This window comes from Canis lupus, chromosome 28, assembly GCF_003254725.2.
Source record: "Canis lupus dingo isolate Sandy chromosome 28, ASM325472v2, whole genome shotgun sequence".
NCBI classification, from domain to species: domain Eukaryota; kingdom Metazoa; phylum Chordata; class Mammalia; order Carnivora; family Canidae; genus Canis; species Canis lupus.
This window is the reverse complement of record NC_064270.1, coordinates 7,006,216-7,018,809: the sequence shown is the minus strand read 5'-3', so window position 1 is coordinate 7,018,809 and position 12,594 is coordinate 7,006,216. Positions and strand designations below refer to the sequence as shown.

The 12,594-nt window shown below is 38.0% G+C and overlaps 1 protein-coding gene across 10 annotated transcripts in view; it reads left to right on the top strand.

Moving 5' to 3' along the window:
• Positions 1-12,594, top strand: part of IDE (insulin degrading enzyme) — a 138,806-nt gene that overhangs the window by 44,754 nt on the left and 81,458 nt on the right. For 5 of the 10 annotated variants that reach the window (XM_035708070.2, XM_049103541.1, XM_035708069.2 and 2 more), the window contains exons 2-4: positions 5,444-5,628; positions 6,631-6,838; positions 11,888-12,057. In XM_035708070.2, the coding sequence (XP_035563963.2) occupies positions 5,444-5,628; positions 6,631-6,838; positions 11,888-12,057 (563 nt within the window). Of the gene's footprint in view, positions 1-2,218; positions 2,360-5,443; positions 5,629-6,630; positions 6,839-11,065; positions 11,201-11,302; positions 11,325-11,887; positions 12,058-12,594 lie in introns of those variants that run through there. The other 5 variants (XM_035708067.2, XM_035708066.2, XM_035708073.2 and 2 more) reach the window with 4 other exon arrangements.

Sequence of the window (12,594 nt, the reverse complement as noted above, 5' to 3'; positions counted from 1 at the left end):
TGACCATCAGCCATTGATATGTATGTACCAGAACTAAAAATTTGCAAAAGCACCTATCTCCAAAATGCTGCTGCTGTAGGATTCCTTTATTTATTTAAATTTCATTTATTTCAGAGAGAGTGTGTCAACACACACTCACTCATGTGCAGTGGGAGGGGTGGTGGGAGAGGGAGAATCTCAAGCTGACTCCTCGCTGAGTGAACAACTGAATGGGGGCTTGGTCTCACAACTCTGAGATCATGACCTGAGCTGAAATCAAGTCAGATGCTTGACCAACTGAGCCACCCCTGTAGGAGTCCATTCATTATTCATTCATTCATTCATTCATTCATTCTTATTTATTTATTTATTTATTTATTTTTAAGATTTTATTTATTCATGAGAAACACAGACAGGCAGAGACAGGCAGAGGGAGATGTAGACTCTATGAGGAGCCTGATGTGGGACTGCAGCATCACGCCTTGAGCTGAGTCACCCAGGTGTCCCAGTAGGAGTCCTTTTAAATTGCAATCACCCTTACTCATTTAAGGTTCATTTTTTCATCTTAAACTTCTTTCCAGAGGATAGAGAGTTAGAATTGAGATTTAATTGACAGGATTTTAGTTTGTACCTACCTTTATGATCTAGCTGGCATATAAAGTGAGGTATACTGTTCTGTATAGCTGAAGAGCCATGGGCATTTGCTTCCCTGAGACATGTTGTGATTTTTTTTTTTTTTTTTTTACATTAAGTAACATGAATAATATTTGAGAATATGTGATCTTACTCTGAAGCATTCTAGGGCTCATACCACTGAACCCTTACCGATACTACCTTGATATTCAGTCTTAACCTCTGTTTTCTTCCAGGAAGAAAGGATGTTTATGGTGTCATTCTGATTTCAGACATTTTCTCTGTGGGTGCCTCCTCCCCATCCAGGAGTGCCATAGGCAAGCTCAGCTTCCACCTCCAGTTTTAGGAGTGGGTGGATGGATTCCACAGAAGGGAGGTTTTGATTTCTAATTTTGCTATTAGCAGGGCATTCACCTGTTTGAGTTTATAGGTCATGCATTTAGAAATTAGAGATAGATGAAGTCTGCCTTTAAATATGTCTGGGGCTACGGGGGTGGGTAGAGAGCAAAAAAATTTCTCAATCTCCTATTAAATAGGCTGTGAAACACTTAAAGAGATATGAGATAAAAGACTGTCAAAGGTTATCTGAATAAAAGATGATTTGCATAAAAAATTTCCTCTTGGTATGGGAATTTGAAAATGACCTATTTGGGAATTTAATTTTGCACACCTGCAGTTTAGGTCTTTACATGTCTCGATAAAATCCATGATCTTTCAGGGGGAGTTCTGGTGCTTTTGTTTTTCTGCTTTATGCCTCCTGTTGTTGTTTTTTTTTTCTCTCATCACCAGTCCTTTGCTCAGGTATGTCTTTCCTTTTATTTGTCATGCTTCCACTGCCTCTCTTTCCCCTCTCTCCCCTCCTACACAGAGTTAGATGCCCCTGTTTCATTATTCCCATAGTGCCCCAGGAACAACTCTGTCACCACGCTTAAAAAGGTAATGGCCTGTTTTCCCTTCACTAGTCTGAGTTCCTTCAGAGCGAGGGCTCTGGGATACTATCTTTATAGCTAATGTACATGGCGTATTGTCTGCATCTTAATAGGCCTCCTTAAATGTTCTTTTGGCTTTGGGGGACCTGGGGTGGACACAGGACTGAAAGTTAAGAGTTGAGTTCTCATTGTAACTTTTTGCTGTATGATCTTGGGGCAAGTGATTTAAGTTCCCTGACCTTCAGTTTCCCTATAAGTAAGATGAGGGTACTAGCCCACTTAGGGATCTTGTTCAAATGCAATGCAGATTCTGGCCCAGTGGGTCTCTGGTGGTTTTTGATTATTTTACATTGTTAACCAGCTCTCAGGAAGAGCCAGTGCTGCCAGTCCATGAACTGCAAAGGACTAGATAACATGTAATGACTCTTCCAGCTTTTATATTAGTTTTAAATTCTGAACAGAATTGCAAAATATACCATAATTGCTAAATCCCTCTCCTGTTTATCAGAATGCTGAACACTGACAATGTTGTGCCTTATGAAGCTTCCAATGTATGATAATGTTGGTAAATTTGAAAGTAGTTTTATTGCTCCTAAGATTTTGACTTAGGTTAAAAATACCAAATAAGTGTCTGGGAAAGCATTTGAGTTAGCACCAGCCTGTCATCTGAAAGTCAGAATTATTCCTGAAGGCTTTATGCTAATGAGGGAGCTGGGATGTGATCTCATGAATACAGAGTATAAATACAGAGACAGGCAAGCTGTTGATGAATTCATCGTCAGAGGAGTTCCCGATCATTTCCTTCAGTTCTCCAGAAGGTGAGAATCAAATTGTTGTAGGATGTGCTGATAGATAGGCTGCAGGGATCCAGACTATGCCTACTGAATATAGATTGCTGGGGATGGATCTTGTTTGAAGATGTTGCTACTGTTTCTTTTGGCTTTTACTTCCTCAAGAAGTCATGATACTTGATTTGGTAGCATTGCCAGCATAGAAATTTATAGTTGTTCTTGATCTCTTGTACTAATGTCTAAAAGTAGTTGGACTAATTTTTATATTTGACTTAGAGAATAAATTCATATCTTTGTGCTCAATCACCAGAGATTTCACTCAGTCATGCCTTGAGTATCTAAATGAGTTCTCTGTGCATGCCTGTGATGAACTCTGATGGTACATATTTTTTCCTCTGGGAAAAAAAAGAAAATCTGGACAAGGGAAACTGAACCCTGAACAAGGTACAGAATATAGCCTATAGTGGAGGGTGGTTATCTTACTTCTGATGAATTTTCCACCTCCCACAGAATAAGACAATTTGTCCTACTAAAGTGAGCTGTATTTCATCTCCCCACCACAACTGTGGGTTGGACAGACTTTTTAGAGCTCTATCATCATCATCATCATCATCATTTCATTTTAGTCACTTGTAGCCCTTGTAGCCCTAGGCTCCCCTAGGTCAGACTACCTGGGGTGAGCACACTAAGAGGAGTTAGGTGAAAACAATGGCAATGGAATAAAAACAAATAACCTTTGGTTTTTGTTCCGGAGAGAATCCCAACCCCTCTCTCTAGTAGAGCTTTAGAGGAGGGACCCTAAGCTATTCTCTGTGGTACACTCTGAGCTTTCCTATTGTCTTTTAATGCTGCCCTTCTTCCTGGGGGTCTCAATGAAGGCTGTCTCATGGTTTATTTAATCTCAACCCAGATTAAAGTCTTTGAAATCAGCTCTATATTGAAGGCATTTATTGCAATCCCAACAGATTGTTCTTGGGAAATACCTTAACCAGGATTATTATCCTTGTGTTCTTCCTTGGAGGTTCAGATAGATCGTTTTCTGTTCCCTGAGATTTTTTTTTTTTAACCACAAAACACCTTTTTTTAAGACTTTGCACTCACATATTTTCATCTGTCTTTAACATCGAACTTCAGTGGCTTGTGACTAATGAAATAGGAGTTGGAATTTTCCAATGGTGATCTTATATCCCAAAAATGTTAGCATTATATTTTATGCTTTGTTTTTCAAGAAATAATTTTTACTATAAATAGGGCATGACTATTAGCAGTATCTGTATAAAGTATTATGTGATTTTTTAAAAGTATTATATATTTATTATGACCTAGACTATTGATTTTTAAAATTCCAAAGAATCTTAAAAGGAGATCTAGGGGACAATCTTAATAGGAGCAGACCTCTTTGGTTAATCATTTGTTACTCAGAAGAGTAGTTAGTTAATTTCAGAGAGGAATATATTCTGGTAAAAGCAAACTGGATTTATCCCTCCTTTAACTTCCAGATATTCTAATACAAAGGACAAAGATTTTATTGAAAATAATATTATGCCTATTTATATTTATGCCCCTTCTGATTTAAATCTGGATGTCTCTCAGTCTTTAAGAAGCAAATAGATCTACCTCTTTTGTCTTCTTCTAGGTAAGAAGAATATATGCTAGCTTTAGGGTCATTTTTCCTCTGTAGTCTCAGATCAGACTTTATCTGATTAGTCTGTTGGCCTACTAATATAACAGGCTCATTTTTGTCTCTTAAATGATTCCCAGTATAGAGAAAAAGAGCATCAACTCTTAGTCTCAAAAACATACACAATCCCAGACTCTGGAACATCTCTTCCCTGCGCTAATTATAGGCAACACTCCTACCAAATTCCATGTCTAGCCTCTTCCCATTCTGGTAACCCAGCTTTCCTAGAGAGGGAAGTCCTTTGTAAGAGAATTTATCTAACATCTTAAGACAACTAGACTCTTCCTGCTCTGGCATTCAGTTTTTCACCAGATTATAAAAATTGCTTGGGGTCCCTTCCCACCTTTTTTACTTGTTTGTATGTACTCCTCCCCTCCCCTCCCCCCCGCCACCCCCCCCAACCCCCCGCGCCTTCCTAGTGTAATCCCGGTATCTTATTTTGTATCAGAATTTTACAGGATTTTTGGGATCCCTGGGTGGCGCAGCGGTTTGGCGCCTGCCTTTGGCCCAGGGCGCGATCCTGGAGACCCGGGATCGAATCCCACGTTGGGCTCCCGGTGCATGGAGCCTGCTTCTCCCTCTGCCTGTGTCTCTGCGCCTCTCTCTCTCTCTCTCTGTGACTATCATAAATAAATAAAAATTAAAAAAAAAAAAAAAGAATTTTACAGGATTTTTTTCTCATTGAGGGTTGTAGTCCCCTGTGTTCTGTTCTGTTCTGTTTGAGCATGGACATATTGGACCCATGAGTTCTAGTTCTGCCCTATTTTTTTTTTTTTTTTTTTTTTTAGATTTTTATTTATTTATTCATGAGAGACCCAGAGAGGCAGAGACACAGGCAGAAGAAGCAGGCTCCATGCAGGGAGCCCGAAGTGGGACTTGATCCCGGGTCTCCAGGATCACACCCTGGGCTGAAGGTGGCACCAAACTGCTGAGTCACCCAGGCTGCCCCTGCCCTATTTTTGAATATCATCAGCAATGTTTTGGTTGGTCGAATACTAATCCTCACACAACTTCTCATCTTTAGTAAATATTTCTGAAATGTAAAAAAAAAATTCTGAAATGTGTGGGAAAGCAGTTATTGGTTATTAAAAACTCTTTTCTAGGTCAATACACTGACCAGCTCATTGCTCAACCTATCCTGTCTCAAATTTCCATCCAAGTGCTCTCCTAGATCAAATTGGACTCTGCAAAAACAATATTGTTAGCATTTCCCTAACAAGAATGAGGGGTAAGAGGGAAGAGAGAAATGATTTTACCCTGTAGGTAAGCTATAGAAAAAGTTTCCTCCAGATACATTTTTTTAATCTGATGATGTATTATATGGGTTTGCTTGGTATTACTTTTTAGTAATTACTAAATTAATAATTACTTTTTAGTCTTTAAAAAAAAATAAGCCACAGTGCAACAATTAATACTTTTTTTCTTTTCAGTTTCCAAGAGAAGAGTTATAGCAAAATGAATAATCCAGCTATCAAGAGACTAGGAAATCACATTATCAAATCCCCTGAAGACAAGAGAGAATACCGTGGGCTAGAACTGGCCAATGGTATCAAAGTACTTCTTATCAGTGATCCGACCACAGATAAGTCATCAGCAGCACTTGATGTACACATAGGTACAATTTAAAATTGTGAATTAAACTTTGTTTTGTTTTCTTGATCTTATGTTGACATTTATTAGAACTCTCCATGGGTGTGCAGATAAAGACCTCCTAGTTATCAGTTTGATGTACCTTACTTTGTACAATAGCCCTGAACAGCCATTGACAATCTACATTTGTCAAAATAAAATAATCTTACATTTATTTTTTTAGGTTCTCAGCTAAGGTGACCTAGCAGCAAGGAAATTAATCCTCATCCTTTATAGTAGCAGTGGTAATGCTTTCACTTTTATACACTTTTGATACACTAGGAAATATATTTTTTTGATTCTTGTGTGACATTTCCTTTACATTTAATGTGGCTTTAGTCAAATTGATTCTTGCTTATATGTACATAAGTATGTTTCTTTTTTTCTATCTGAAAAGTTTTTATTTAACTCAGTGGTATTTTAAAATTGAGGAAATAAGGTAATAACCATCATGTATTGAACAAATAATTACTTCTAAGTATGACATGGTGTGTGTTTTGTAAATATCATCTAATTTGTGTTCACACAGCTCTCTAGATGAGGTATGTATAGAAAAAGTGACTGAGGCAAGATAAAATATTGTGCTCACAGTTTCAGAGTCAGCAGAGCAGATAACCCTAAACCTGTGCTCTTACCACTACTCTGTATTGTCCCCTGCAATAAATTGTCAGAACTAGAAAGCTCTAGGTCTTATCAAACAGTGAATTCAACTGTTTCTTCCCCTCCAGTGTATGATAGGTAAGGAAACTAATGTCCAGAGAGGTTAAGTAATCTGCCCAAAGTTACCAGCTAATTAGTATCACAAGCTGAGGCTAGAATTTAAACAATACCATTTTAGAGCAGCCTATGCCTAACTTTCTCTGATTGTATGGTTGGAGCTGTCATGTTAACGGAAGTTCCAGATCATCTGCAATCCATCTGTATTTTATTCTAACTTTAAACATAAAAAAAAGATGTGTTGTATTTATGTATGTTTTTTCTCTTTCAGGTTCATTGTCAGATCCTCCAAATATTGCTGGCTTAAGTCATTTTTGTGAACATATGCTATTTTTGGGAACAAAGAAATACCCTAAAGAAAATGAATACAGCCAGTTTCTCAGTGAGCATGCAGGAAGTTCAAATGCCTTTACCAGTGGAGAACATACCAATTACTATTTTGACGTTTCCCACGAACACCTAGAAGGTGCCCTAGACAGGTAATGCCGAGTACCATAGGAATTATCCAACGTGAGCATTTTATTACATTAACAATAGTAACAGTTACTATTTTTATAAAGATGTCTTCACAGCTTTATAGCTTAACAAGAAGTATTTTAACCAGTATTTTCCCCTGTGTTTTATTAAAAAAAAAAAAAAATGGGTGATACATATTTATTTTGTGGTAGAGGAAAAATAATGGCTTGACTTTAAACCAGTCTTAAAATTCTTGCCAGCTCTTCCCGTTCTAAGTAGTATTATATATGAAGCATGTGATGAAGAATAAACTGTAATAGTGTCATGGATTTCTTTTCAAACATGCTCCTATTCCAGGATGGTAGAACTTGAATATTCTGTTCTCCTTTAGTTACTCTATTCTCAAGGATACTTATTGGATATAGAATTTTTTTCTTTTTTAAGAATTTACTTATTTGACAGAGTACAAGCAGGGAGTGGCAGGAAGAAGGAGAAGGAGAAACAGGCTTCTTGCTGAGTAGAGTGCCCATGTGGGACTCTATCCCAGTATCCTGGGATCATGACCTGAGCTGAAGGCAAATGCTTAACCAGCTGAGCCACCCAAGCACCCCCAATTTTTTTTTATTGAAGTATAATTGACATTGTATTAGTTTCAGGTATACAACATAATGATTCAGTATTTGTATACATTACAAAATGATCACCACTGTAATCTTGTTACCATCTGTCATCATACAAAGTTACAAAAAAGTTTTCTTATGAGAACTTTTAAGATTTACTCTTTTGCAACTTTCAAGTTGGCAATGCAATGTTACTGAATATAGTTACCATGCTGTACATTATATCCCCTTGATTTTTATAACTGAAAGTTTGTATTTCTTGACTCCTTTCACCCACCTCAAAATCCCCTTTCTTCTGACAACTATCAGTCTGTTCTCTGTATCTATGAGATTTGTTTTTTACATTCCATGCAATCATACCTGTCTCTCTTTGACTTATTTCACTTAGCATAATACCCTTAGGTCCATCCATGTTGTTGCAAATGGTAAGATTTTGTGAGGTTTTTTTTCTTTTCCTTTTTTAACAGCTGAGTAGTCTTCCCTTTGTATATATATGCTACATTTTCTTTATCCATTCATCCATCCATGGACACCTAGGTTGTTTTCACACCTTGGCTATTGTAAATAATGCTGCAGTAAACATAGGGGTGCTTATATCTTTTCTTCAAATTAGTGGGTTTTTCCTTTGGGTAAAAATCCAGAGGCGGAATTGCTAGATCATATGGTAATTTTGTTTTTAATTTTTTGAGAGTTGTCTGCAGTGGCAGCACCAATTTACATTCCCACCAAAACATGGGTTTCTTTTTCTCCACGTTCTTGCCAACACTTGTTATTTCTTGTCTTTTTGGTAATAGCCATTCTCGCTGGTATGAGGTGACATTTCATTGTGTGACACAATATTTTGACCAGCTGTTTCAACCCTGGGGACGTTTTGTGAAAGTATTTTCTGAAGCAACCCCCATTAAGCCAATTTAATTTCTTGGTCAACTTTCTACACAGCTTAACAATTTCTAATTTTTTGTCATCCTAGTGATTTGATTCATTATCCAAAATAGAATTTTTTCTTGGTAACTCTTTATAGTTTTCTATATTGCTAAGAAGGTATAATTCTGCACCTTTTGATAGATCTAGAATGAATTTTGACTTAGCAATTATAGTAGTAGCTTTATTTGCTTACTTATATTAATAATAGTCATTGTACGGGGATCCCTGGGTGGCTCAGCGGTTTAGCACCTGCCTTTGGCCCAGGGCGCGATTCTGGAGTCCCGGGATCGAGTCCCGTGTCGGGCTCCCGGCATGGAGCCTGCTTCTCCCTCTGCCTGTGTCTCTGCCTCTCTCTCTCTCTCTCTGTGTGACCATCATAAAAAACAAACAAACAAACAAACAAAAACCCTAGTAGTTTGAATTTATTCCTTAGTGGAAAGAAAATTAACAGGGAAGAGACATGGGTTCAGGATCCATGGCTGGGTCATAGTAGCCTGTTTCTTACTTATTCTAGATTACGTTTCAGTGTTTAGGGAGCAGCTTTGAGGTATAATCATCTTTTGTATTTATTCCCAGAAGACTTCCATTAATGTGTTCCCTGGGATCATACACTGCATTTAATTTCCTGCTTTACAAATGCTACAGCAGATGTTCATATAATCTCTGTATGATGGAGGATGTCTGTTACTTGACTCAGAGGATTAAAAAAAGCCCACTAGTATAAAAGCATCTTTTTTTTTTTTTTTCAGGAGATTTATTTATTTTAGAGAGAGAACATTTGTGTGAGTGGGGGGGGGGGGTGCAGAGGGAAAGGGAGAGAATCTTAAGCAGATTCCACACTCAGCTTGGAGACAGTTGCGGGGCTCCATCTCACAACCTTGAGATCATGACCTGAGCCAAAACCAAGAGTCCGACACAACAGACTGTGCCACTGAGGCACATAAGAGCATCTTATTAAAATATTGATTATATTGTCATTATCTTGACCCTTTACATGGATCTATCCAGCTATGGTATGTCACTTTTAGGTACTTTTTAGTAGCTTAAACATATTGAGATAGGTAAAAGAGGTTACTTGTCCAGAAATATCTGTTTCCATGTATCTTTGATTATAGACTCAAGATAGATGGAGTTTTCCTTTGGATTGGTATGTGTAAAGTACTTAGCACAGTATCATATTTACTGTGTGCATAGAATAAATATCATGTAGTGATAGCAGTTTCTTTGACAGTTGAACTGTGAAGTACAATTGCTGAGATATCTATAGATCCAAGAATCTCTTAGGCCCTCTTCAGACAGTTTCTGTTGATAGCTTTATCTGAATTCTGGATTTTGTTTTTATAAGATGGAGTCTAAAGGTTCTTAAGATTCACTATATGAAATCATGCTTTAAATCGCAACCTGATACAGGAGAGTTAACTTACAACTAAAATTGTTTTATTTTTATTTTTTTATTATTTTTAAAAAGTCATTTATTAGAGAGTATGGTTGGGAGGGGGGAGGCAAAGATAGAAGCAGACTCCCCCCTTTTTTTTTTAATATTTTATTTATTCATTCATGAGAGACACACACAGAGAGAGGCAGAGACACAGGCAGAAGGAGAAGCAGGCTCCACACAGGGAGCCCGACGCGGGACTTGATCCTGGGTCCCCAGGATTAGGCCCTAGGCTGAAGGCAGGTGTCAAACCGCTGAGCCACCCAGGCTGCCCCAGCAGACTCCCCATTGATCAGGGAGCCAGACTAAAGGGCTCAACCCCAGGACCCTGGAATCATGACCTGAGCCAAAGGCAGAGGCTTAACTGACTTAGCCACCCAGCTCCCTTACTAAAGTTATTTTAGTTTAAACTTTGGTACTACTAGTGAAGGATAGCCTTGAGAGGAGCATTTAATTATCTACGTCAGAGTTACATGCCACGTCATTTGTTGAATCAATGGTTATTAACATTTTTAAATTCTCTTAATATTCTGTAAAAGCCCATAATTGTGTCTTGGTCAAACTACTTTCATGGGGTTTTCATTCTATTATTTTTTTCCCAACTAAATAAAGTTGTTTGTTTTTCTTTATAAGAAGAAAAATATTCAAATAGAGCCTTTAAAAGGTAGGTCACCTGGGGCTCCTGGGTACCTCCGTTGGTTAAATGTCTGACTCTTGATCTTGGCTCATGTCTTGATCATTAGATCAAGATTGATCTCATGGTCGTGAGTTTGAGCCCTGTGTTGGGCTCCATGCCCAGTGCGGAGCCTACTTAAAAAGGAATTAAAAAAAAAAGTAGGTCACTTAGTTTGTCCTAAAATGTCTGAGTCTTAGTTCAGTGGCCTCTAAAACTGTGAATTTAAGATTTATTTGCCCAAGAACTGTCACCTGCCTTTTCCTTTTTTGGAGAATTAGACATACATAACAAAGATTTTAGTGACTTGCCAAATTGCAAATCTTAAATAGATTGCTACTGTCTTCATAAATATGCCTTGACTTTTTGCTGTTGTAGTATTTTGATTTATAAAAGAAATAAATATTTGGTCTTTCTTCCCTTTTCTGATTCATATCTCCTAAAACCCTTAGAATTTCTTACTTGATGAGAATGTTCAAGGTGTCTTTTGTACATTAATAAAGTGACTTTGGGGAAGCCCCTAGGTAACCTGTTTGGGGGACTGGTTTCCAGGGTAACTAGCTTGGAAATTTGGAACTTTGACACGTATCCCCAGACCTTCCAGGAGGGGAGGAGGGGCTGGAGTTCAGTCACCAATGGCCTGTGATTTAATCAGTCATGTGATTTAATCAGTCATGCTTAGGTAATGAAGCTGCCATAGAAACCCAAGAGCACAGGGTTTACAGAACTTCAGGTTGGTGACCACATGGAGGTTTGGGGAGAGTGGCCTCCGTGCCTCTTCCATGTACTTTGCCCTGTGCATCCTTTCCATTTGGCTATTTCTGAATTATATCCTTTTATAATAAACTGGTAATCTAGTAAGTAAAATGTTTTTCTGAGTTTTGTGAGCTCCTGTAGCAAATTAATTGAAGCAGAGGAGGTGGTGGGAACCTCTGGTCTATAGCCAGTTAGTTAGAAGGCCAGGTACAACTTGGACTTGGGATTGGCATCTGAAGTGTGTTGACTATATTTTCACTAATATCTCTTGGGGTAGGGCATCCTGGGTGGCTCAGCGGTTTAGCGCCGCCTTCAGCCCAGGGCCTATTCCTGGAGACCCAGGATCGAGTCCCACATCGGGCTTCCTGTATGGAGCCTGCTTCTCCCTCTGCCTGTGTCTCTGCCTCTCTCTCTGTATCTCTCATGAATAAATAAATAAAATCTTTAAAAAAAAATATCTCTGACTTCTGAACTTATATATGTCTAGTATTTTTCTTCTGTTACTTAGAATTTATTTTGCATTTCTTTTCTCTTGGGTAGGGATGGTAGTTTTTTTCTTCTGTAGAATTCATATGTCTTATCTGTTAAGTTTGAAACATATTTTCAAAAGGCTACTCTTAAAAATAACAGCTTTCAAATTGTTAATTGTGTTTTACACCCTTAGGTTTGCACAGTTTTTCCTGTGCCCCTTGTTTGATGAGAGTTGCAAAGACAGAGAGGTGAATGCAGTTGATTCAGAACATGAGAAGAATGTGATGAACGATGCTTGGAGACTCTTTCAGTTGGAAAAAGCTACGGGGAATCCCAAACACCCCTTCAGCAAATTTGGGACAGGTTTGTCAACAGCAGCTTTCACACATTAGTTCTGTCCTCATTTAAACCCACAGCCTCTTTTCACAGTATTATATTTTACAGTTCAGGTTAGAGGATTTTAGAACTCCCTATTCCTAGTATCCTGTACTTTATAAACTCTCAGTCCTGAGAAAAGGTTGTTACATTGTTGCTACACCCTGTTAGGACTTACCATACTTCACCTATGTTATCTGCCTGGTTCCTGTGTAGGCACTCATATTTGTGACTTGTGACTTAAGATGAGGCTGAAGCTTAGGTGTATGAGTTTCATGGAGAAAGTGATGGGTTATTAAGAAACATGATCAAATATGAAGCAAGTTTGTTGGATAAGAAGATATAGAACGGAATTCAAAGTTTAGAAACAGAATGAAGTCACCAGGTGACTAGCACTTTGGCTGATAGTTCAAAAAGATGTCAAATGGGCTTTTGGCAGTGGACTTCATACATAAAACTTGGAATGATAGTCTCGAAATTTTTTTTTTTTTCAAAATTATATTAATAATGACCTAAGCAATTTTT